Source organism: Papilio polytes, unplaced genomic scaffold, assembly GCF_000836215.1.
Source record: "Papilio polytes unplaced genomic scaffold, Ppol_1.0 DF824169.1, whole genome shotgun sequence".
Classification (NCBI taxonomy): domain Eukaryota; kingdom Metazoa; phylum Arthropoda; class Insecta; order Lepidoptera; family Papilionidae; genus Papilio; species Papilio polytes.
This window is the reverse complement of record NW_013525035.1, coordinates 3616882-3643326: the sequence shown is the minus strand read 5'-3', so window position 1 is coordinate 3643326 and position 26445 is coordinate 3616882. Positions and strand designations below refer to the sequence as shown.

Genomic DNA, 26445 nt, shown 5'->3' with positions numbered 1-26445 from the left:
TGATTATTGTAATTATTTTGAATGTACTTAAAATTACCTTAAATAAAGGGATTTTCTTTTACCATTTGAAATTATGTACTTTTGTTTGTAATACAAAACAATGTCTTATTTCATATTTGTATAACAATGTTTATATTTTATTTTAGTATTTTAATGAATTATAAACGAACACATCAAAATATGAAATTTAAATAATATTTTTCTAACATTTATTCAATATTCTTCTTTTTAATTTAATAATTTTGCAACACCCTGTACAGTCCGGTAATAATCGAAGTACCTATCTTCACGGCGTCGTGCGCCGAGCGCGAGATCGTGGTGCTGCGCTCCGACACCGGGGACACCTGGCAGGACCACTACCTGCACCACAACGACAACCCGCTCATACAGGTGCGGCCACACTGAGGGAGCCCTTAGTAGCACCCCTAGTACACAGCAAACGGAACTAACAATGATACAAATCACCCTTTAATATTACACAGCAAAATGTTGAATAGTGTTTATGGAAATTTCTAGAATCTCTAGGTCGACGACTAGCTTACGACTCTAGACGACTTTATACTAGCTTTTGCCCGGGACACCGTATGCGTGGAATTAAAAAAGTAACTTAGCCTATGTGTTTTTCTGGCTATCCTCTACATCTATGTCAAATTTCATATATATACTTTCAACAGTTTAAGCTACAAATTCTAACATCCATCCATCCATACTTTACTTACTATGACAGAAAAGTCTACACTAAGGATCTCCTTTAGCATCCATCGTGTAGTAAAGATATCACTCTAAGGGCGTTTAACATTTAAGTCTGTAAGAACTTTTCTTAATAACTAAGATACACATATAAAACATTACCCTAATGTTGTTAAAATATTTACTAGCTGTGGCTCGCGACTTCGCCCGCGTGAAAAAAAAATATAACCTATGTTACTCACTGATAACGTAGCTTCTTAATGGGGAAAGAATTGTTTTAATTGTCCCAGTAGTTTTTGAGTTATTTCAATACATACAAAAGCCAAAAATACAGATATTTCCCCTTTATAATGTTAGTTGTTTATAAACGGCTCGCTGTAGAGTACGTTGTAAGGTCGAGCCTAATTCGGTGCGGTTGAGGTGAAATTATTTAGCTCATTCGCAATAAACCGAAAATAGGACGCTTCAGAACTAATTATAGCGAACTGTGAAAAGCCCTTGTAATAGGTAATTATTAATAAGGTCAGCAGATACTCTTAAAATGTTTTCTATATTTTTACTTAATATTATAAAGAGTAAAAATTTGTATTTTTGGATTTTGTGTGTTGAAATAACTCAAAAACTACCAGGCCGATTTCAAATATTCTTTCGCCATTGAAAACGTTATCAGTGAGTAACATAGACATGTCTCATATTTGTTAATTATACGCAGTAGAAGTCGCGAAAATCAGCTAGTCCATACTAATATTATAAAGAAGAAAGATTTGTATTTTTGTATGTATTTCAATGAATAAATAACTCAAAAACTACTGGGCCAATTTTAAAACATCTTCATTAGAAAGTAAATTTATTAGTACTCAAAATTATTAATGGCCAGTAACTAATCACGGCCAGTAACTAATAACAGTTAAGCTAATATAAACTCTATGGTACTAACAATAGATACCAAATTGGTTCACCAGGAGGCTCTAGCGCGCGAGCGTCAGGAGTACGGGCCGAGCGGCGAGGCGCTGGGCGAGAGCGGCGAGCGCGTGACGCGCGTAGTGACGTGCGACTTCCCGCACTACCTCGCAGTGGTGTCGCGCGTGCGCCAGGAGGTGCACGTCATCGGCCCCGAGGGCGGCACCGTCTCCAGCGCACATATACCGCAGGTAACATCACTGCATAAAGTTGCATGTGGTAGGCGATAATTGTTTATAACACTAGCTTTCGCCCGCGACTCCGTCCGCGTGGAATTAAAAAAAAACAAAAGTGAGTAGCCTATGTGTTTTTCCAGACTATGATCTACATCTATGACAAATTACATCGAGATCCGTTCAGCCGTTCAGGCTACAAACTCTAACAAACATCCATCCATCCATCTAAACTTTCACATCTATAATATTAGTAAGATTAGTAAGATTAGTAAGATTTTATAATATCTGTGATTAAAATAGGTATTAAGTTTTTTAACAAACTATGAGCAAAAAAAAATAGCTCGAAATAAAGTTTATTATTATATTATACCAACTATTTCTTATAAATGTTATATGTATGAGCATATAAACCTTTCACTAAATTAGCACAACTATTTAGTCTCGCTTTGATTCGAGCTTATATGGAGGTGCGCACTACTCGAATTTTGAGCAACTGAACAGTTCAATTGGCTGCGAAACAATCGACAGCAGTTGTGCGATAGTTTAGTCAAAAGTGTGCGCCGGCTCTTAATTATAGCGACTGCTCTAGTGATCCCTTTCGAAGGCGTTATTGGTTTGTTTATTTAATAATGCCACGTGTCAGGTCCAAGCGCTGTTCCCCCCGCAAGCGCTGACGAAGCGCATCCGCGTGGGGCTGCAGGCGCACGGCGCGGCGGCCGAGCTGTGCCGGCGCGTGCTGCCGCGCCACGCCGCCGTCTCGCCCGTGCTCACGGTGGAGCCGCGCCGCCGCAAGTTCCACCGCAGCATCACGCTCACCGTGCCGCTGCCGCACCAGGTACACTCACCACACTCCGCGATGGCACACTCACAGATTGCATTGTTCCTTACAACGAGAAAAAGTCCTCCAGTTTTTACTGTCAGTACTGGGATGGATTGGCGCAACACTAGATCTTTGACATATACGTCCCATCCCTATCTGATACCTGTCAATGTTATTCAGTTAATTGAATAGCGCGCCATTCTAGTGGACGAAAAAGGAGTAAACAGCGAATTGCATGCATTACATTGGTTATAAGTACTTTTAAGTCTAGTGGGAAACGGCCTGAGTGTTAATTAAATTAAACACGTCGTCCAGACACACGTGAAAGCTGCATAAAATTAATTGTTGTTCATTATAATCGTCTCAATGTGTAAAAAGATTTAAATGACTCTAACTTTTAATGTGAATCCGCTAGATTCCCCGATAGTACGTACAGTCGGGAAAACTGGCGGTTTTTCACCTCAAGAAGTACAATCGTGAACTTGTTGAAACGAGACAGGGAATAAAAACCAATACAACGTTATAAATGTGTATGTTGCAGGGCGCGGTGCACGACAAGGCGTCGACGGCGACGCTGCGCCTGCTGTGCTCCATCATGGGCGGGCAGGCGCGCGCCGTCTGGGAGGACGTCACCGGCTCCACGCCCCTCACCCTCACAGAGGACTGCGCCTCCTTCACCACCACCGTCTCCGCCAGGTAACACATTGCAGCTTATTGAGCTTTTCTCATCAATTTGATATTAAATTCTTTGTTTAAATATTAGACTTATTTTGGTCCTTCGAGTCGGGACTTCTTTTTAACATAACCTCCTAAGACATAAGACTTATTACTACTACATACAGGACGACGATACTTACATTATTTAAAACTAGCTTTCGCCCGCGACTCCGTGATAATAAAAAAAAAAACAAAAGAGAGTATCCTATGAATTCTTCCAGACTATCCCCTACATCTGTGCCGAATTTCATCAAAATCCATTTAGCCGTTTAGGCTACAAACGCTAACAAACATTCATCCATCTATCTATCTAAACATTCATATTTATAATATTAGTAAGATAAGAGAAAATAGGCTCATTGATTTTGGTCCTTCGAGTCGGTACTTCTTTCTAACATTAACTCATACGACTTATTACTACTGTATAGAAAACGGCGACCGTTACCTTATTTAAATTAGTACACTAATCTCTCCATACAGGTGTCATTACATTGTAATTAAATTGTATATTTATTTCAGGTTTTGGCTCATGAATTGTCAAAACGTGAGCGACGCAACTAAAATGGCTACGGAATTGTACAGGTAAATTCGACATTTTTTTACTTTATGATAAAACGATTGTTCATTAAATAACGAATTCGTAGTAAAATATGTAATAACGTATGTATGTAATTGCAGAGAAATGTTATTGGTGCCATTTGAAGTACGCATTGTAGTACTGGGCAAGCGACTTGACGCGCTGGAAGGCAGACTGCTGGTACTCTACATTACTGACAGATATGCTTACGACACGCTTTTAAAACAGGTACGTTTATGATTTAATCTTATTATAGTAATAAGCATGCGAAAATTAAAATAATTTTATTGAAATTCATGAAAGAGGTGAAAAATGGTAGTGCCAATGGTAGTGCCCGCTTTAATATCTTAGTACTGCAGGGCACGCCCGGTGTAATACCACGACCATACAGAAGACAGGCGTGAAATGGAAGCAATTCCGTGTTTCGTCTGATGAGTGTGGTGCTGGAGGCCTTTAAGCCCCTTTTTCTTTACCACCCTTTTCTTATAAGGAGAGGATAGAAAAGGGAAGTGGATTTGACGGTGGAAGAGATGCATAGGAAGGGGAAATACCCTCTTTATGTGCATATATCCGTCGGATAAGGGTAGGCAATGCATCTCCAATTGCGCATGTCTACGGGCAGCGGTCGCTTCGCCATTTTGGCGGATTCAGGTGGCCGCTTGCTCGTTTGCCACCTTATGTTATAAAAAGAGTTATCAAACTATACAGAATTTTGTAAGATAATCTTAATATTAGTGATATTTCAGGACATCCTGTATACATGTATTTTGTATGTTTTGTATGTAATAAAGGAGCACTACACGGAGATCGCGCACTCGACGGCGGTGCGGTTCCTGGACAGCAAGGATGTGTTCCTGGAGTTCTCCGGAAACCTGGTGCCCGTCACCAAGTCCGGCAGCCAGCCCATGTTCACCTTCGAGGTAACGTGCTTAGAATTTCTACTAAACAAGCATAAAACGAAGTAATTTATTTATTGTGTGGCATTAAAACTTGAAGTACAAGTTTATCCGACTCCAAAAAGACCATGACTTAATAACAGTCATTTTTCAGTGTTCGTAAAGTTTTAGTAGATTTCTAAATTTCATTATTATTACTGTGTTTTACATGACATTTCGTTAGTTTTTAATTTTATGAATTACTAGCTTTTGCCCGTGATTCCGTCCGCGTGAAATTAAAAATATATTTAGCAGCATACATGTTATATCCGTACCAAACTTTATGGAGATCCATATAGCAGTTCTGAAGTTAAATGAAAACATCCATACATACATTACTTTGATATTAATAGAGTATTGTGTAATATTTCAGGCTTTCAAGGACAACCGCGTGGAGTTCACAGTGCGCGTGAAGCACCACGAGGAGAGCCCCGCCGGGCGACTCTACTTCATGAACGATCCTAAGGTACTTATTGCCCTCTCTACCTACCCCTTTAAAATCATATATTGTTTCAATTGACACTTTCATTTTTTTTTTTTCATTTTTCATTTCGTTAAATTTTATTAAAAAAATATTTTTGATTGATAAATACATGTTGTTAAGGCACTTTATTTGTAATCAACAGGTGCTAGGTTCGAATTCTGCCATTTATTTGTTTTGAAGTTTTCGAATTTCATATGTGTACATAATTTACTCGACTTTATTACATTTTACGCACATATCTGCTAAGAAATTCAAAGATATGTGGTAAAGTCAACCTGCAGTGGACCAGAGGCTTAACCACTCCTAACTTAGGGTGGGCTCCGAGCCCCTGATTGGGTGGGGCGTAGTGATAGAAATGCCTTTATAGCCCGATGAAAAATAAATAAAACGTATGACCAAATGACATAATAGATTTTTTCTTTTTAATGGTTGTTATTGTGTGCAGGTGGCGAAGGGCGAGCAGTCGCAGACGCCGGCGTGCGTGCTGGACGTGCAGCTGCCGGAGCGCATCGCGCCGCGCGCCAAGAGCCACGCCGACTGCCTCAACCTCGACCAGTCCGGTCAGTGCCGCCCACACACACATACATTATACACTGTAAACTCCACCTAACGTCCCTCCATTTAACGACAAACTCCCTAAAGCGTCGAAATCAATAGGGAATATGCCCGTATTTTTTTGCTTTTTTTAAACAATTCTTGTTTTTATAAAATAACCAGAAAAAAAATTGACGCCAAAATACTCAACCATTGAGTTAAAAATAATAATTACGACCATTTTCGAGCGACTAAAACGCGACCGGAGTTGTCATGAGATAATTGACGTCAATCGTCTTATGCCATTCATATGATACGTTTAGGGAATTTGAATAAATACACTTTTTAATGATTAAATTTTACCACTAAATCACATTATATTTAAAAAAATCTTTGCAGGAATGTTTTTATAGTAATAAAGTATACTTAAAAAAAGTTTGGTACAATTTGGCGTCATATGCATATTGCCAATTGACTTTCGTTGGTTTAGCTTGTTTTCCATACAATAAGACACTCTACATAGCATTACATCTCCCATCCACTATTCATAAGTACCACAATTGTAATAAAAAGTACCTTTTAAGTCGTTAAAATTAATAAAAAAAAAACTGCGCGGCTGTGTACGTTCTTTTGTCCTTTATCGCTGAGATGGCTAAATATTACAAGATAAGAGTAAAATAAGTAAAAAAGTACCAAATAATTACTGGTGCAGCAAAAGACGTCAGCCAAAATTAACAGACTATACGCAATAGCGTTCAAATAAAATTATTTTTATATACGTAACCACTAACACTATTTTGAAAAAACATTTTTTTCTGATTCTGATTTTTCTTATCTTTATTTAACGATAACTAGAGAATTATAGAGAAAACGCCATAAAATTGACAGTCCCTTCAGTGTCGTTATATAGAGTTTATAACCCAAGTAGGTAACACAATTTCTTTTCCAAACCGCTACGACTTTCGATTCTTGAAGAAGCAAGAATATCACTCTCAAAAGCCGGCCATCATTGAAGTAGTTATGAGAATAAATAGTTCAATAATTTATTTAGTTAATTCGGCACAATTTAACAGTTACATTAAGATACTTTATTTTCATATAATAATTTTTTTTATTAATATAACAGGTTTCGACGCTCTAAAGGACGAACTGAGCTTCCACTGGGGAGACCCCAACAACAGCTTGGGGCCGGCCTCGCTGCCCGGACAGGGCGCCCAGCTCAATGGACATGTAAGAATATTACCATATGTAAAACTGTAAATACATTTACTACTACGATAAATAAATCTGTAAACATTTTTGTCTTTTCAGGACAAAATTATCACTAACGGAAATGTTAAATATCCCACAAGTGATGGAGAAGACAAGGATACAAAGCCTCAAGGTAATCTTACTATCTTACTAATATTATAAATGCGAATGTTTAGATGGATGGATGGATGGATGGATGGATGTTAGAGTTTGTAGCCTAAACTGCTGAACGGATCTCGATGAAATATGGCATAGATGTAGAGGATAGTCTGGGGAAACAGGTAAGATGCTTGCTTTTGTGTCTTTTTATTTCCACGTGGACGGAGTCGCGGGCGAAAGCTAGTATTAAATATATTTAGTATTAAAGTAACCATATTATATAAATGTTACTTATAAAAACCTTTTGCTTTTATCGCAGTGAACGGCGGCAGTTTGCATGTTGACTCCAACAAAACGAAAGCAACGTTTGATTCAGACGAAGATAAAACGCCAATGAACACCTTAGAGAAAGGCAAGAAGAAACCAGAAGGTGGTTCCTTCTTCGGCGGTATAGCGGACAAAGTGAAAAATGTATTCAACTACAGCGACGACAAGGACGAAGATGTTAAAGAATCGTCACCTAAACCGGAACCGCCGCAACCGCAGCCGAAACCACGAGAAACTAAAGAAAAAGAGAAAACCCCACCGAAACCTGCACCTAGACTAATCACAGAAGATTTACTTGAAAAAGTAGATGATATGTTCAAAGATATCAAACACAAACCACATATAAAAGATGAGGATGAATTAGACAGTCATATATATTCAACAAAACTAATCGTTGATGAAGAAAGCGATCGCCCATCGGGACTTGACAATATAACAGAAGAAGTCTACCAACAATACGAAAATATGCAACCAGTAGAAACTCCAGGTTGCTGCAAGACATCAGATCCATTCCAATTTTACACAGGATGCTGTGAAGGAAAGTACAAGAAAGGACAAAAACACCGACACGACGAAACTTCCAATCTAGTAGATAGAGTCGAACAGATAAACTTCACGGCACACGAGAAACTTGACGACTTATCTGATAAAGTACAAAATAATATTAAAGATGGATTAAATAAGCTTGAAGAAGAAAAAGACGGCATAAAAGAGAAAACAATTGAAGCGAGTGAAGATGTAATAGAGAAAACTGATGCATTAAAGAAAGGTTTAAAAGAAAAGGGAGACGAATGGAAATCTTCCATCGATGAAAAAGCGAAGGAATCTGAAAATGCATTAAACGATCAGTTAAATAAATTAAACGAGAGAGCTAATGACAAAAAACAAGCGATTCAGTCAAGTATTGAAGCAGAAATCGAAAACGCTAAGTCCTCCACTAAAGACACTCTGAGTCAATTAGCTGAAACAACTAATCTCGCCAAGAGTAAATTGGAAGACAAAGTTCACGAAGTTGATTTCGCAACTCGAGAGAGAGCTGAACAATTGAGACTTGCCGGTCAAGATAAAATAAACAACTTGGAAACAAATATATCAAACGTAAAAGATGCTGCAAATGAAAAGTCTAAAGATATAAGTGACAAGTTAAATAACGTACAAGAAAATTTAAACAACAATGTACAAGATCTTAAAAACGACTTGAAAACGAATATTAACAACGCCAAAGACAAAACGAAGGAAAAAATAAACGATGTTAATGATGCTGTGAATAATGCCAAGGATAAAGTACAAAAAACTGCCGCTGATACTAAAGCAAAGGCCGGAGAAAAGAAAGAACAAATTGAAACTGAAGTAAAAAAGAAAAAGAAGGAAGGTAAGAATTTCTTCACTGGTCTAGTGCATAACATCTTCGGAGAGAAAGATAAAATTGAAAACGAAATAAAAGAAAAGGCATCCGAAACACAAGAGTATACAGAACAACTAGTCAAACAGGCATCCGACAAAAAAGATGAAATAAGCGAAAAAATCGCCGAAGGTAGAGAATCTGCCGAACGGTTAGCAAAAGAACAAAAAGATAAAGCCAAGGAAAAGATAGCGGAAGCGAAAGAAACTAGTGATGATTTAATACAAAAGGCATCATCTAAAAAAGATGACATTGAAAAAAATCTGAAAAAGAAGAAGGTAGAAATAAGCGAAAATATTGAACATGTAGTACAAGCGACTCAAGATAAAAAAGATGAAGTACAACAGGCATTAAGAAATCAGAAAGATGAAGCAGAAAAAGCCTTTATAAATAAGACATCCGAAATCAAAGGAGCTGTTGATGACAAAAAGAAGGAATTAGAAAACACAGTAGAGGACAAATTGGATAGTTTGAGGCATACAAAAGATGAAGTACAAAGCGAAGCGAAGAGTCAACTAGAAAGGATATGGCAGGAGGCTGTGGAAACTACGGAAGAGATTAAAAAATCTGGCGAAACTCTAGCTAACACAGCTGCTAATAAAAAATCCGACCTACAGAACAACGTGTCAGATAAAATGGAAAAACTAAAAGAATCCAGCAAAGATGAGATTGTGTCAGTACAAAATGCAGCAAGTGATAAATTAAACGATCTGCAAGAATCAACCTTAAGTGCTTTTGATAAAGTCGAAAGTGCCGCTAAGGAGAAGGCTAACGCCGCTAAGGAGAGTTGGGAAGACGTGCAGAGCTCGGCGCGGGACACGTACGCCGACATGAGAGATGACGTCACCAGTCTGGAAAGCTCTGCACAGGATACACTGCACAGCTTCCAAAGCTCCGCAGGAAACACTTTCGATAGCTTGGACGAGTCTGTTAAAGAATACGTCAGTGGTGCTTCAAACACATTACAAAACGCCGAAAATAACTCTAAAGAGTTATTCGGAGATGTGAAAAATACTTTCGAAGGGTTCCAAATATCTGCTGATAATAAATTAGAGGATGTTAAAACATCCGCAAAGGATAGTCTAGAAGACACCGGTGCGAGACTGGGAGAGACTAAAGAGGCTGTGAAGGAGGACTTGAGAGGTGCTGAAGAGAGTGTTATGAACACAGTATCGAGTGGCGCTGATAAACTGGCAAGCGGTTTTGAGGCTGTAGGAAACTTTGCCCTCGGAGCTTTTGACCAAGGTACGTATTTATTTTTAGACCTTTATTTACAAGGGTGTCCTTTGTAACTTAAGTATTTGATCTTTATTTATTGTAGAGAGTGACATATGCACATCGTACACTTGAGGACAAAAAAATTGTTACGTTAATCTAAAAAGTTTTAAATGCAAAATTAAAGAAATAGCAATTTATATTATAATTTAAATATTTCAGGTGTAAAGAAAGATTCATCGACGAAACTTCTGGAATCTGAAAAGGCGCAATCTTCTCCACATAAGAAAAGTTCAGGGTAAGTAAACGATTTTTTAATTTCTTAATCTTTAAAAATTTGGGTATGCAAAATATTTTGGTTTATTTTCTGTCGATTATTTGAGGAATAAAACCATAACTTAGAATGTAAAATTGTAAATAACCGTTCACATGGCTACAGCACATCACTAATTCACATTGTCGCTAAGGCCATAAAGCACTTTTTACACTTTCAATTTTACACCAAATTAGGCGTAAAAACGCATAAAAATTTAAATTACTGGGTACTCTCTAAGGTTTTAAAATCGCCTTTATAAAGACGTATTACTTTAAATTGGGAAAATATCTAATATTATTGAATAGTGTATCTTATGTTATACGCTTTAAGTTCACATTTGCCTGCATCTAACTCCACCTGCACCAAATTACAGAATACCGAAGCTAAAGAGGAAGAAATAAGGCCGCGAACGAACGAACGCAGAACGATGTATGATATTTAGTTTTATTATTTATTGATGTTTTTACGTTAATGTGACAAAACGATGCTTTTGATTTTATATAATTTATAAAAAAAACACTATTCGCAATCCATTTGTGCTCTTTTGTATGGTGCTACAAACCATTAAAAATATGCATCTAATTTTTTAATCTGTGCAATTAAGTCGAAATAATCGTTTTGCTTCTATTTATCATCCAGTGAATTTGTAGCTATTGAATATAGCTTTATAATAGATATTTACGTATTTAATTCGCCTGTTTATTCGTAAACTTTGTACATTTAAGTACAAAATTGGCATAATAATGTTTATGCCGATTATGACTTATCATTTTAGAAATCTCTATTTAATTTTATTTAAATGCATGTTTTATTTATGGACCTAATAATTTTGACAAACAGTGTAATAAGTACGTTAAGAAAATAAAATCTACATTTTAAATATTCTTTGTTTTTATATAATTTAAAAATCAAATATAGGACGTTTTTATAATTTATACAGAGAATTATTGTAGTTAACTCATGTCTTATAATCTTGCCTGCATATATTTCGTTTCTATGTTGCAATATTTTTAAATTTTATATTGCTTTGAATATGTTTAATATAGAATTACCACCTTGACATTATATTTTGCAATAGTTTATAATGTTTTATGTTGCTTAACATAATTTTAATTTTAATAGATTGCTTTATGTGTAAATTGAAAAAAAAATTAGTTACTATTTAATAAACGTTGAAAGTTTCCAAAAGCATTTAAAACTGGCTATATTTTATTCAACAAACATTTTATCTCAATATTTACTTTCCTAATTGTAACATGAATAGATCTGTTAGGTTATGTATTTTTGTTACAACAGTCAATATTTGTAACATTGTTTTTGTCACAAAGAAACAAGCCATAATGCTTCATAGATTGTAACAATAAAATTGATGTAAGAATTTGATCTGTTAATAAAAATCAAGGAAATCAATATAATATAGTGAACAGCATTGCTTGTCTATATAAGTTGTTATGTAAGATATTATATAAAATGTTCTCGATCATTGTTTTGTTTTTTTACTGTATTTTTCATTCATTTTATTTTTCTTTTTATTAGTATTAATGTAAAAAGGACTATTATCTTGTCAGGTTTCCCTTTGGGCTTATCGGCCCAATGGGAAACGCCCATCTTGACTTGACATTTTGGAAAAAAAATGCATTAGGAAGTAAAAAATGGTATATTGAAAATACAATTTATTATATTATCTAGATGTTTTGAGGGTTCTGTTGAATTAAAATCTATATACTCTATGCACTGGGTCAATTCACTATGCACTAAATAACACGCTCAGCTAAGGGTAAGTTTTTTTACATATTCATTTTTATGTTGCATCACATTTTTTTTTAATTTTAAAAATCTGTTCATAGCCAATTCTTTTTTGTTATTTTCAAACAAAACTTTAGTTTAAAAAGGCTTTAAATTTAACGTTTTTTAGTCAGAAATTTTGAATATAGAATGGATAGATTATGGCAAATTCGTTAGTAAAATTTTAATTTGTAATATATGTTCCAGATTCTTCTCAAAGTTACGGCGCAATCAATGAAATTAAATTTGAATGCGGCATCGCTTCAATAGAACATAACTACAAAAATAGTCGAAGTAGCAAATAAGTGTTTAATCTGTGCATTTTAGGTCACATTTGTCGTTTGTAACATTTTTACAAACCGTAAAAATCCGGCATTTGGTGACACAAGTTAATGCAAATTTTGCAATAAAATAGATTATCTACCATAAGGTAATTTGATTAATGGTTAAAAAAATTAATTCTGTCTCAATTTTAGAGTAGATTTCTAGAAGACACTAGATATTTTAGACAGCTAAATATCTGGCCTTTTTTATGTGCTATTTTTAAATTTTAATTTACTGATATTTGAAAAACTGTTGAATCGGTGCATACAAGTTTTTGGTACTATTTCTTTCAAATTTAGAAAATCAAATATGTATACTTGAATGCAATTAATTACATTATTCTTAAGTTATATTTTTAACTTACTTACTGGTCTCTAAATTTGGATTAAAAACTTTGGACTTCCAAAAAATATGCCTAATATTACAAAAATATAACCTAAAAGATCTTTGTATTTTTTTTAATATCTATGCTTGATAAATTACGTTTTCGTATAAAGTAATAAATAAGTAAAAAGTATAACTTATTTTCGAATAATGTGAATAAAAATCAATTGCAAATTGACCCTTTTTCTTCCATTATTCGTAGAGTTGATGCGCGTTTTATCGAAGTATAAAATTGGCTACGCATCTAAATGTACTGCGAAAAGCAAATAGCGACTGATTGAATTTTGTAACATCCTGTAATCTTTGTATCACAAAATTTTATCCATGCACTAAAATAAGCTCTTTTTGTATTATTTTTTAAATGTCTTTGTTCTTACGATTTAAAATTTAGAACTAATTTTTGTATTAATTCCTCTATATGTTGTAAATGTCTTAATACACTTTATAATTGCAATAATTTAAGTCTTTGGTGTTCACTAATTTCGTATGAATGTAATGTAAATCGAAATGAATTGAGTGCTTGACGGTGGTTAGAAATGTTGGTTGGAGCGAGACGAACATATACACGATACTACATGTGTAAAAGAGACAGAGCATTATGTACGTGAGGAATCATTGTTGCCAACTTTAAAAATATGAAGGCCGCTTGTAAAATTGATATGAAATATTAAAAAGGGACTTGCCGCCTACAGAATGAAAGGATTTTGCATGTAATTGAAATAATAGTTATAAAATATTTAAAATTTTATTGACCCTATATTTTAAATTCTGAAAGTACTGTGATGCCAAATATATATGTATAATGATGTTTAATTGTAAAGTTGAATATAAACTTTTGTTGTTTTATTAATAGAGTCTATCTTCACCCTATTTATTGCTTTTTAGTAATAAATAATTATTGCGAAAAATTGTGTTTTATTTTATTCTTTGACTTTTCCACTCTCAAAACATTCTAATTGAAACTTAGCTTTAGAGCACTTTTTATACCCCTGTAACTTCGTTATTGATAAAGATAGAAGGTTGAAATCCTGAACATCAATAGATATGCAGGAATTCATTATATTGCCAAAATTTATTTTAATTCTACCTAGTAGTTTACATATTAAAGCTAGTTGAATTCTTCACTTTTTGCACAAATGCCTGTTAGGTTAATTTTAAGGCACTTCCAATGGTGCTACAAACTTGAAATTTAGAATTTAGTCAGCGCTTTATTAGATTAAAGAAAAACTGAAAAATCTTGACATTTTTTAGGTTTTTCATGACATTTAACACATTTTTGTAGGGAAAGCGAGATGACATTTTTTTATATTTTTCATGGGATGTTAAATTTAGTATTTACGTTCTTATATACTGGAAATGTAAAACCTTTTAAACCTCTTCTTACAATAATAGGGATAATGAATTGGAGTTCAAATAAAAAAAAATCATTGTTTTAAATCACATTTTATTTTATCTGTGTCACACATACGTCTTCTGAAATGTGCCGTTGTACGACCTAATACTTTTCAATTCAATCTCTAATATAACATACAATAATTTCATATTCCACAAAGAGTAGAAAATGCATTTGTAAATAAACCGAAATGCATAATTTGTTAACGGAATGTTAATCGGTATATGTTACTTATCACATATATTGTATACAAACATACGCTTAAATCCAACATAGAATATTTCATAAAATAACAAGGATTCTATTTTAAAAAAATGAGATAATTACACTAAAAATTCAACACAATATTTCAATACTGTTTAAAACGTCAAGATTCATAAAATTTACTAAATAAAAATATGTTATATAAATCAATACATGTTTAAAAATATTAATCTCTATATAATATTCATACTGTATTTTGTACCTAATAATTATTAATTACACTAATAAAATGCATTAAATGCACATAAATATAAATTCGTCCAAACACTATATTAATAATTAGCTATACAAAAAACCTCAGCTGCCCGCGTCCGTCTGCATAATACTATCACAGTCCAAATAATCTGTATCTGTTAATTGTTGTTTTATCATCAAATGTGGAGTTTTCATTATTTTCTTTTCCTTCAAACATTTCGGTATAACCTCTTTGGTCTCCATAAAGTATTGTACAATAACTCGTTCGTAAAACAAAGCGAATACAAAATTAAAGGAAGCCAACGCCAACACAATATAACCCATTAAATTATCTTTAGGCATTTTTAATTGGAAAAACTCCGACAACCATTTCGCTGGAGATATCGTCAAATATGCACAAACTGCCGTCATAATTACCACACTTATCATTAAATGTTTATTAGTTATAACAGAGCGGCGGTAGGGGGCGCCATGGCTGAAAACTACCGCTAAAATAATATATTGGAACATAGAAACTGCGAAAATAGCATAATTCTCCCAACATTCGTTAGCATTATCACCTTCGTAAGTATGACGCACGTACCACGGGAACTGCGTTATAGCGAGGTAACTTAAATACTGGATGACCGCTATCAAGGTCATCTGACCTATTAAAGACGCTAACGGAGCGAAACCTAGTAAAGAAGTCAACGGGGGTATTTTACACAATCTTCCTGTATGTGCTTCTGTCATACCGAAAAAGAAAGCGAAGTTAACGATTAAAGCGACATCTATAAAGAGATATTGGAAATCAGTGAGATTCGAGTCGAAGTAGTACAGGAATGCGACGGAGAGGAATTCTGTGAGGGAATAGGCGATCATGAATTTAAATACTCCGAAGCTGGTGGCGAGCGCGGCGCGTCCTTCTCGCAGGACGTGCGAGACGCAAGTGACGTCACGCTGCGCGGAGGTGAAGGGCGCGGCCACACTGCTCTCGAGGTCCGACAGCGAGATGCCGGTGTGGGCAGCGCGCAGCGCGCCGCAGTCGTTAGCGCCGTCACCGCACATACCTGTAATATATTATATTATGTAAATATAAAAATATATTGAATATCTAGACACTCGGAAAACATATAACATTTATATTTGACAAATTCATATCGATACAATCTTAGACTCGGGATATTGTACGAAGGTGATGATCTTGATCCTTCAAGATATTTGAATAAGTAACCTTAGTATAAATTTAATGAGAATATCTCCGACTCGTTTTGATTTATTTTGACTGTTACGGAAATATTTGATTCCCATGTATGGTAAAAAAAAACATTTTTCGGTAAAGTTTTTCGGGAATAAAATTTTCCATTCTAGAAGCCTTTAAATTTGACGTTTGTGTAGATCGTAGTTCAGCTTTTCTCCAACAGATGGCGTGGCACAATTTAATCGCAACATTAAATTAATTGTGTTAAAATAATATAAAGTTTTACGTACCAACGTAATACCCGAGTGCTTGATATTCGATGATAAGTTGTTGTTTCTGGTCCGCGGTCATGCGCGCGAACACGGCGCCGCGCGACACCACGCGCGGGACCAGCGCCGCGTAGCGCTCGCGGAGGATCTACACATACAACGACTTCTAGAACATTCTAGAACGAACTAGAAGTATCGGAGTTTCTTCAATGCAAACAATCAATACTTGACTCTTTATAATCTATACTAATATAAGAGGAAAAATTTGTATTTTTGTATGTATTGAAATAACTGAAAAACTACTGGGCCGATTTTAAAAATTCTTTTACCGTTAGAAAGGTAGTTTATCTGTGAGTACCACCATAGGTTAATTGCACGCAGGTGAAGTCGCGAGCAATAGCTATATTTATAAGACAAAAATGATAACTAAGAAAAGACCACATTTTTTATATTAATTTGGAGCTAAGTATCGAAATTGTACCTTCCAAGCGTCTCCAGTCATGACAATCTTGTAGTTGGGCATGTGGTGCGGCGCCTCCGGGTCGGGGGCGGAGTCCCCGCTGCAGGCCGAGCCGCGCCACGAGCCGCGCCCGCTGTCCGCGCCCCACGCACACATCTGCTCCAGAGACGTCTTCCGACCCACTGACACCTGGAAATTTCAACACAATTCATACATAAATTACAAATAAGCCTTAGCTTATATCGTTGAGCTACGGATCAAAAACATCAGCAGCTCTCAGATCTAGTTTACATGTGAGCCATGATCTGATCTGCAGGTCACTAACTTTCGTTGAGTTACTCATAACTAATTAGTACTCTTAAAGTCGTTACGACTCTCTACTTGTTAATGAAGTACACGTAATCTAATTTTTTACCAAGTTATCACTTCCTTAAAGAAGCATCTGCTGTTTCACCGGGCTTAAAATGACCGATTGCAAGCGCTAAATCTAAACTGCGTAATACCTAACTAGTAACTAGGCTAGGACTTCCTCAAAAACCTCAGTGCATGAAATATTTAAGTAACAAAAAAAAATCCCGAATGCATCAATCAAAAGCGTGTTTTAACTTTACAACAGCGCCATCTATTATCAGTGTTGACACTAACCCCGTGCAGCGTGCTCTCGCAGTAGAGCGCGGCGCCGCGCTCGTCGTCGTGCGGCACCAGCTGCACCACGCGCTCGCCGCTCTGCAGCACGCCGCACTCGCGCGCCACGCTCACCGCCGTGTGCACGTTGTCGCCTGTAACACGATAATATACAACTACCCTCACAGAAACAAATTAATAAACAACTACCCTCATAAAACAAATAGTAAACCATGTTCTCATTGACCATTGGTCAGCTAAATGTGACACCACTCCTAGACAAAGTGACTTTCGATTAGCAATGCCGCTTGTAGAATCGACAATGTTTCAAAACGTATGGAACTTACAATAACATTTGATAAGTCACGTGCTTGTCACGTATATATTAGGAATATGTTTATTCCTATATGTATATTCCTAATATATACGTGACAAGCACGTGACTTATCCAATGTTATTGTTAGTTCCATACGTTTTTGACTTTTCGATCAGTGTAAGCGAGCCAAATGTGGCTCTTTAGCTCTTAAACTGTGGCTCTTAATCAAACTTTCCAAGGAGATGTAAACATATTGTTCGCATTAATAAACATTTATTAAGTGTTGTCTTTACATTTATAGAGTCTCAAGGGGGCTGTCCCTGTTCCCCTGACGACACCAATGTTAACAAGTTAAGTATAAAAACAACCTATTCAACAACCTTTAGGAGGTGCACTCCAGTGAAACTGTACATATTGTTGTCTCTTTCATTCCTTTTAAGAGAACAGAGATAAGAATATAAGTGCAATCGGAGTATACTAACCGGTAATCATAACTACGTGTATGTTAGCCTCCTTCAGTTCCCGTATGATGCCGGTGGAGGCCGCCTTCAGTCGGTTCTCCATTATCACCAGCCCCAGGAACTCCAGCTCACACTCGACCTAAAAATATACATATTTATTTAATAGTAACTTTCGCGCGTGATTCTGTCCGTGTGGAATTACTAAAGAAGTAAGTAGCCTATGTGTTCTTCCAGACTATTCTTCTTATATATCGATATCCGTTCAGCAGTTTAGGCTACAAACTCTAACATCCATCCATATATACTTTCGCAATTATATTAGTATGAAATATGATGTTGGGTAGTTTACAAAAAAAATCCGCCACCTTCTTCAAACTTTAATTTGTATTCTGAAAAAACGGCACTCCCATTCGATACTTTAACGTAGATTTACAAAAATCTTTACTATGGGACAAGCTTAGTGACCAATTAACGATTCTAAGTGTGAAATTAGATATTCAAAATAGAATTGCATCGGGATGTTATTTTTTCTATAAGATTTTGTCAAATTACCTCATCCCTGGTCATCTTCTGCAGCTGTTTGAAGGTGACCTCCATTATCTTGGTGGAGATGGCGATCACGCGGTACCCCTTCTCCGCGTACGAAGCCAGGATTTCATTTAGATTCTCAGGAACTGTAAAATTCAGTAATTACATAATAAATAACTATTACTTCTTATTTTGAAATAAGAAACTAGATAGTACGATAAAAAAATTGATAAATAATGTCCACTTACATGATAATTTTGTCATACTATTTTCTTAGAAAATACAATTAGGTAGGCAGTGTAATACGCAAACGACAACATAATAAAAAACTGAGTATCACATACATTTTTTCTATTTTTTCTTACTCGTTAAGTCACTAAGTATATATCTATTTTTTTTATTATCCGTCGAAGTACAATTCACTGCTGTAATTATTTGTAAAAGGCGGATTAATGCAAGAAACAAAGTAATCTGTAAGTATAACACCAACAGACGTCCTCACTCTACGTCTGTATTTTTGGACATTAATATTGTATAGGACACTAACTCTCGGCAGAAAGTTTCTCTCTCTCTCTCTCTCAATCTCTAATTCAATGAATAGTGGGCCCCATTGTTACTTCGATGATTTCTCTAACGTCTAGGTTGAAAATAATTGTAAATATAAAAAAACCAGATTAAAATACATCTGGATGACATTGACAGCTATCATAGTGATGGGACGTATGTCAACTAGTGTTGTGTTCTCCATCGCAATACTGATTTTCTTCTTAATTATTGCTAAGAAGAAAATTTTCTTCTTAAAAAATTAAAAAGAAAATATGTACCGGTGTTTGTTCTGCAGAGTGTACGCAACGTCTCCGGAGCCCCCTTGCAGTAGACGCGCAGCACGTCCTCGCCCAGCAGACGCACTGCTACAGAAGACCGCTGCAGCGACGACACGAACTGATACTGCTGGACTATACCCACTTCTAACGGCATCTAGAAAAAACAGAGTTTCAAATATATAGAGGAGGCAGAGTTGACACTTTTTTCACTTTTGAAAACATATATTAATTCATTTTATTAGAGTCTTGGCTCCTGCACTAGGTTCCCCTGCTGCAGGAGCCAATCACTTTCCCCATTTGTATAAAGCAATACATATACGTAAGTGTCTAAACAAATAGAAATATTTTGAAACGTTTTTCGCATATTCAACGCTATTTATTGACAAATCCTCAAAACCACATGTCAATTAATTTAAATTAATAATTACCATTAAATGTGTCATCAAATAATATCTATACTATATTATAAAGAGGAGAGATTTGTATTTTTGTATGTATTAAAATAACTTAAAAACTAATGGACCAATTTTAAAAATTCTTTTACCGTTATAAAGGTATTTTTTCTGTGGGGCTATCTGTGTATCTATAGGTAATGTTTTTTAATTTCACGAGAGCCACGTCATGCAACACGTCAAATAACATATTTAAATGTTCATGTTTAATTATTTTTACTTCATTTTGTAAAGTGTGGAGTTTATAATAAATTTGAAAAATATTTTATTACGTCAACACAACACGAGGTGGCACTAAACCTTACTGATATAGTACCTGTCAGAGAAAGTACCGGTGAAAAAAATTGTTCATTATGCCTCATCTATACATTATTTGAATCTCTTTAATAAAAACATACGTTTTTCGATAGGAAGCAAACTTATTAGAGATACAGTTTTAATGATCTGCTTAACTAATATACAAGCCCATGTATTAAATTTTATTCTTACATGAATATCATCAACATTGATGTTGGCAGTTTTCTTCGGTCTGACAATAGTGGGCGTCAGTATCTCGTAGTTGGACAGCTCCGGCACGTCAGGCTCTTCTAACGTCCATCCAGTTGACTCAAACATCTGGAAATAATGAAGAATTTGTGTTTTTGTTCGTCATAATTTATATTTTACGTGATTGTACTTTACAAAAAATAGGAAGGCAATATTCTCTCTCTCTCTCTTTCGTTGTCTAAAACTTTTATTAACTAAATATTTTCTACTGACAAATCTGTTATAGCCACTAAAATTATAGGTCACATTTGGATGCTATGCACTTAACTTTGAAACATAGAATCACACTAATATTATAAATGCGAAAGATTGGATGGATGGATGTTTGTTAGAGTTTGTAGCCTAAACTGCTAAGCGGATCTCGTTTAAATTTGGCATAGATGAAGAAGAGTCTGAAAAAACACATAGGCTACTTGCTTTACTTTTTTTATTGCATGCGGACGGAGTCGCGGACAAAATCTAGTATCATATATAAAGAATATGGATTTAATTATCGCAAAAGATCTTAGATATGTTGTTACTAAATCTTGATAACTTGATTATTCTGTAAAAAAATACAGTTTTTTTTCACTCTGCTTACTTTCAGGTCCAAGGGGTCTCCTGCCAGCTCCCCATTGAGCAGGGTGAGGCTGTGACAGGTGGCCATGCCTATCTTGAGGTCGTGAAGGTCGTTCAGCTGGCGCGGGTCGCGCTGCGGCCGGCCCAGCCGCGGCGGCGCGGACGCTGCACTGACGCACACCACGCCCCACATGTCCAACCCATCCTCTGTTAATGTACCCGTCTAGAAGGAATAGAAGCTTCTAGAATCAAGTGTCATCATCACCAGCGGGGCGGAGTTTATCCTAAGTTAGGGGTGTCTAGGCCAAAGTCAACCATGCTGGCCCACTGTGGGTTGACTTCACATATATAAACTTGTCATGACAATATGCCAGTGCAAATCTATTAGTAACTATTATTTTATTAAAAAAACACTATCATACTAATATTATAAATGCGAAAGTGTAGATGGATGTTTGTTAGAGTTCATAGCGTAAACTGCTGAATGGATCTCTGAAATTTGGCATAAATGTAGAGCATAGTCTGGAAGAACATATAACATAAGATTATTTAAACATATAGTGAAATTTTAAGACTATCAACATTTAAAAAATGGTACTAGCAGTACAAGTGTTGATTTTTTTATAAAATAAGGTAGCAAACGTGCAAACGGCCACCTGATTCCACCGAAATGTAAAGCGACCGCTGCCCATAAACAGTCGCAATTGCAGATGCGTTGCCTTCTCTTAATTGACGGAGGAGGAGACGCACATAAAGAGGACATTTCCCCTTCCAATGCGTCTCCTCCACCGTCAAAACCACTTTTCCTTCTCATACTTTCTTCTGTGGAAAGGGGTGGAAAGAGAAAGAGACTAAAATTAAGCCGCCAGCACCATACTCATCAGACGAAACGCGGAATTGCTTCCATTTCACGCCTGTCTTCTGTGTGGTCGTGGTATTACACCGGGCGTGCCCTGCAGTGCTAAGATGTTAAAGAGAGCTCCACAAGTGTAAAATAATGTCCCCTCCCCTGTTACCTTGTCGAAGCACATGCAGTCGAGGGAGCCGCAGACGTTGACGGCGCGCGTGTTAAGGCAGGCCACACGCGCGCGCCGCAGCCGCGCCACCGCGTACAGCCGCCCTACCGTCATGGCGGCCGGCAGCGCGGGCGGCACCACGATCGTTATTATATCCAATGCTTTTATTATCACGTCCTTCACTGTTAATGAACGACTTGCCTGATAAAAATAAAAAAATACACCTTAGTACATAATACATTAAGATTCATACCATTATTCGAAATATGTTCGTTATGAAATAAAAATTAACGTGGAAAATCAATAACAAGTCAAAGAAAAAATGTACAAGACGTAATATTAAAAGTCTAAAAAAATGTAAATAGAAAAACTACACAATTTATAGCAAAACTCGATAAATAATTATACTTTCTAAAAATAAAGGAGTAAAAGAACAAAAACTGAAAGAGATAATCATCTATACTTCTATACTAATATTATAAAGAGAAAAGATTAGTATATTTAGATTTTTGTATGTATTGAAATAACTCAAAAAACTATTTTAGAATTTCTTGCACCATTAAAAAGCTACATAACCTCCGAGTAAATTTTTAATTTCAAGTGGACGAAGTCGCGAGCAACAGCTAGTGAAAAATATTTTTTTTACTAACCTTAAGTGCAACAGTATAACATAAACCCACAATAGAGATACAAGCTAATATGAAAATAAACTTGTATGAATCCCTATCGAACTTGAAGTCAGCGGGCACAGGGTACAGGATGCTCCGTACTAACTGCCCTTTGCTCGTATTGTACCCTGTGCGGAGTACTAACGCCCTGTAGATAAAAAAAAAACATCTATGTAGATTATTTAAATCCTTTTATAAATTAATAAAATTTGAGACTAACATGAAAGTTTTTTTTTAGATTTATAGAACATCCTGTAGCAGAAGTTTATATTGGTTTATGATGGTTTTACTTTAAGATAGTTATGTGAATCGGTTGGCTTATCGTTTTATTTTTTTGTTTAATATTTTTTTATCTTAGATTTAAATAACATCCTGTATATAACAGAACTAAGGATATTGACTGAATTAATTTCATATCACAAATCACACATTTATTAAATTATTTAAGTGAGAAATTTAATTTATTAGAGTGACAAGTTCAATCTTACTAATATTATAAATGTGAAAGTTTAGATGGATGGATGTTTGTTAGAGTTTGTAACCTTAACGTCTGAACGGATTTGGATGAAATTTGGCATACATGTAGAGGATACTCTAGAAGAACACACAGGCTATTCACTTTTTTCTTTTCAAATCCACGCGGTCGGAGTCGCAGGCGAGAGCTAGTAAGTTATATTCTTACCTAACAGGTTCGTTATTATAGTATCGTGTTTGTATAACTTTAGTTCCGCAGAATATAACACTAGAGGCGTGTTCCTTAGGATCGAACGGTCTGTCGATACGCTGTAATGCTGTCTTTGTCACTGGCACGGACTCGCCTGAAACAAAACATATCTCGTAAATTCTGACTATTAAAAAAAATTTAGATATTTTCGAAATAATTCTAGTACAAATGAATATTTTTCCAAGCATTTTTATTGACATGACAAATTAACAAAGTTTTCATATTTTACACATATACATAGATCTAAACACGAAATCCCACGCTCCCTGTTAAGTAAAGGCTTCCTCCATCTATACTAATATTATAAAGGGGTAAGATTTCTATTTTTGTATTTTTTGAAATAACTTAAAAACTACTGGGCCGATTTGAAATTCTTTCGGCATTAAGAAAATACGTTATCAATGAGTAACATAGACTATATTTTTTAATTTAATGCAAGCGAAATCGGAAGCAAAAGCTAGTCTCACATATTTTGAAAAAAAAAAATTGATTCAAAACATTCCTAGTTCAAATTAATCAAACACGGCTAATTGCGTGGTATTCGGTTGTTTAAAATGTTTTTTTTTTTAAGTTACCAGTAAGCATGCTCTCGTTAAGTATAGCAGAGCCAGTCAGTAGTACAGCGTCACACTGCAGGATGCATCCGTTGGGAGGTAGGACCAGCACATCTCCCGGACTCAAGGACCTGCTGTCCACTGACCGATCTCCCCATAGCTGAACTGTATCGTGGGCTTCCACTGTCGCACGCAGGGTCTTCTGATTCTAAAGGCAATTAAACATGGTTAAATAATTTTAATAACAAAGGGTAGTAAGGTTAATCCTTAAATGTGTTAAGCTTCACAAATATCCTTATGAAAAAGTTGATTTAAAAACCAAAAAATACTTATTTTTACAAGATATATATAAAACAATTGAGAACTGACATTTTGAAATTAATCGACACATATTAGAAATTATAAGTAAGGAAGAAAACAATTTTTTACATTATTCTTCTCTATACTAACATTATAAAGAGATTTATATTTTTGTATGTATTGTAATAACTTCAAAACAGGGCCGATATCAAAAATTTACCATTAAAAATCTTTGTTGTTGTTGAGTAACATTAGTATATTTTTTTACATTCACATGCACAAAGTCACAAGCAATAGTTAGTCTTTAATATAAAATTTACACATAGCAACACTAACCTTATGTGTCTGTATCACAGAAGTGGCAACACCGAAGGTAGACATCAGGACAACAGCAATACAATAATAATAATAAGGCTCGGCCAACCACACCGCTATTGTAAATAATTGAAACACATAGAATGGGTTGAACACTTCCAGTAGTATTAGGGTCATTATAGATTGTACTGGAACCTTTATTTCGTTCAGACCATAAATATTAAGCCTGTAAATAAAATCACTATTATAGAAATTTCAAAAATGATAACTTTAGGGTTTAAAAAACAAAAAAAAAATTAAATTCGTTGTTTAAACTTCGCCAGTACAGTTGGATAGTAACGGTTACTAATTGGACTGACATTTAACTGGCATAATATCAACACTAACTTGCACTAGACTATACAATCCATGCCCGGTGCACACTTGTTCAGTTGTGTTGGCTAAACAAATACTGAATGGACTCACAGATCCCAGTTAGCCCTCACACTTGCCAGTTGATCGCCAGTCCAATTATTGCCTGCTGAGCAACTGTATTGCCCAAGTGTAACCCCGCAAACTATGCAATATTCAGTAAACTTGTTCGTACAATCGCGGAAATCTATGGTGTTCCACTTCAGGGAAAATTATAATATATAATATTAATAATAAAAAGATACTACCAATGTTTTTTTTACAGATACATTTATAAGCTGCATTATATTGATTTTTGTTCCGTCTCGTTTGAAAATGTTCAAACGATTATAACTTATAAGCTGGAACACCGCTAGTTTCCCCGACTGTACGTGTACGTATGCGCAATTTCGTACGTATACGCAATTACGTACGCACACGTAGAACGTATACGTTGTTGCCTTACATCCGCAGCCGCCTGTCCGCGCTGGGCGCCCGCGTGGCGAGGGCGTGCAGCTGCGAGCAAGTGGCACCGCTCTCGAGCCCCGCGAGCCGCGCCCACGCCGCGCGCGTCGTCTCCCATACCAACGTTTGTTTCTTGTGATTGAAATAACGATAGCTTTGGACATCTATAAGAAACCGTAGGCAATTTTTAACTCTCGTATCCATTTCCGTCATAGAAAGAGTATTCGCTCCAAACTATTTCATAAAAAAGTTTGCTATCGCTACAAATAATCCATGTAAATTCCATTTGATGTCACTTCCTTCTCAATCACGCAATCCATCTGTTTCTTCCCCTAGCGGTGTACCCCTCCACATTCAAACAGTCAAAATTACGTCCAATATGAGGGTCTCAAGCAGACACTATGTTAGGATTGACTAGACATTACCTTAGTCAACCACATTTAATAAAATTTTGTTATAAAAAAAATCATTAAAAACTAGAAATATCTGGAGCATATCTTGACGCAAACTAGAGTAAAACCACACAAATATTCAAAAGAGGTTGGTATGCATTATCTTGTTAGGATAGACAAGAGATATTTTCAACTTAAGATACTTAACATACAAAGTTAATAATACTTACTTAAAGTAGTCCCATCGTCTAAATGTATTGGAGTGTATAAGTCATCAGCACTGTCCAAAGTTCCTTTCTCACCTCCAATCTCTTCTTGAAAACCTTCATTTATCAGACCACTGCAACAAAGAGACTTTTTTAAATCATCTTATTAATCATCATTAATCTTGACAGCGGTAGAGCCTGCTTTAACATCTTAGCACTGCAGGGCACGCCTGGTGTAATACCACGACCATACAGAAGACAGGCGTGAAATGGAAACAATTCCGTGTTTCGTCTGATGAGTGTGGTGCCGGAGGCCTAATTTAAGTCCCTTTCTCTTTTTTTTTTTTTT

General features: G+C 35.7%; 2 protein-coding genes across 5 annotated transcripts in view; one reads left to right on the top strand and one right to left on the bottom strand.

The window, feature by feature from the left end:
• The window catches only part of LOC106111357 (ankyrin-3-like), a 114136-nt gene extending 100232 nt beyond the window's left edge, over positions 1-13904 (top strand). For 2 of the 3 annotated variants that reach the window (XM_013293399.1, XM_013293401.1), the window contains exons 22-35: positions 261-390; positions 1653-1841; positions 2470-2661; positions 3188-3342; positions 3883-3945; positions 4042-4168; positions 4732-4860; positions 5249-5341; positions 5805-5919; positions 7020-7123; positions 7205-7277; positions 7563-10217; positions 10410-10485; positions 12496-13904. In XM_013293399.1, coding sequence (XP_013148853.1) covers positions 261-390; positions 1653-1841; positions 2470-2661; positions 3188-3342; positions 3883-3945; positions 4042-4168; positions 4732-4860; positions 5249-5341; positions 5805-5919; positions 7020-7123; positions 7205-7277; positions 7563-10217; positions 10410-10485; positions 12496-12526 — 4132 coding nt within the window. In that variant the 3' untranslated portion in view covers positions 12527-13904. Of the gene's footprint in view, positions 1-260; positions 391-1652; positions 1842-2469; positions 2662-3187; positions 3343-3882; positions 3946-4041; positions 4169-4731; positions 4861-5248; positions 5342-5804; positions 5920-7019; positions 7124-7204; positions 7278-7562; positions 10218-10409; positions 10486-10876; positions 11021-12495 lie in introns of those variants that run through there. The other variant, XM_013293400.1, reaches the window with a different exon arrangement.
• A 956-nt stretch (positions 13905-14860) lies between these two features.
• LOC106111414 (probable cation-transporting ATPase 13A3) overlaps positions 14861-26445 on the bottom strand; it is a 27570-nt gene continuing 15985 nt past the window's right edge. For both annotated transcript variants that reach the window (XM_013293496.1, XM_013293495.1), the window contains 16 exons: positions 26121-26230; positions 25500-25662; positions 24665-24869; positions 24050-24236; positions 23433-23568; positions 22733-22898; positions 22083-22283; positions 21089-21289; positions 20452-20577; positions 19511-19664; positions 18711-18832; positions 18180-18297; positions 17403-17536; positions 16779-16946; positions 16319-16445; positions 14861-15897 (listed from right to left, as the gene is read on the bottom strand). In XM_013293496.1, the coding sequence (XP_013148950.1) occupies positions 14951-15897; positions 16319-16445; positions 16779-16946; positions 17403-17536; positions 18180-18297; positions 18711-18832; positions 19511-19664; positions 20452-20577; positions 21089-21289; positions 22083-22283; positions 22733-22898; positions 23433-23568; positions 24050-24236; positions 24665-24869; positions 25500-25662; positions 26121-26230 (3265 nt within the window). In that variant the 3' untranslated portion in view covers positions 14861-14950. The remainder of the gene's footprint in view (positions 15898-16318; positions 16446-16778; positions 16947-17402; positions 17537-18179; positions 18298-18710; positions 18833-19510; positions 19665-20451; positions 20578-21088; positions 21290-22082; positions 22284-22732; positions 22899-23432; positions 23569-24049; positions 24237-24664; positions 24870-25499; positions 25663-26120; positions 26231-26445) is intronic.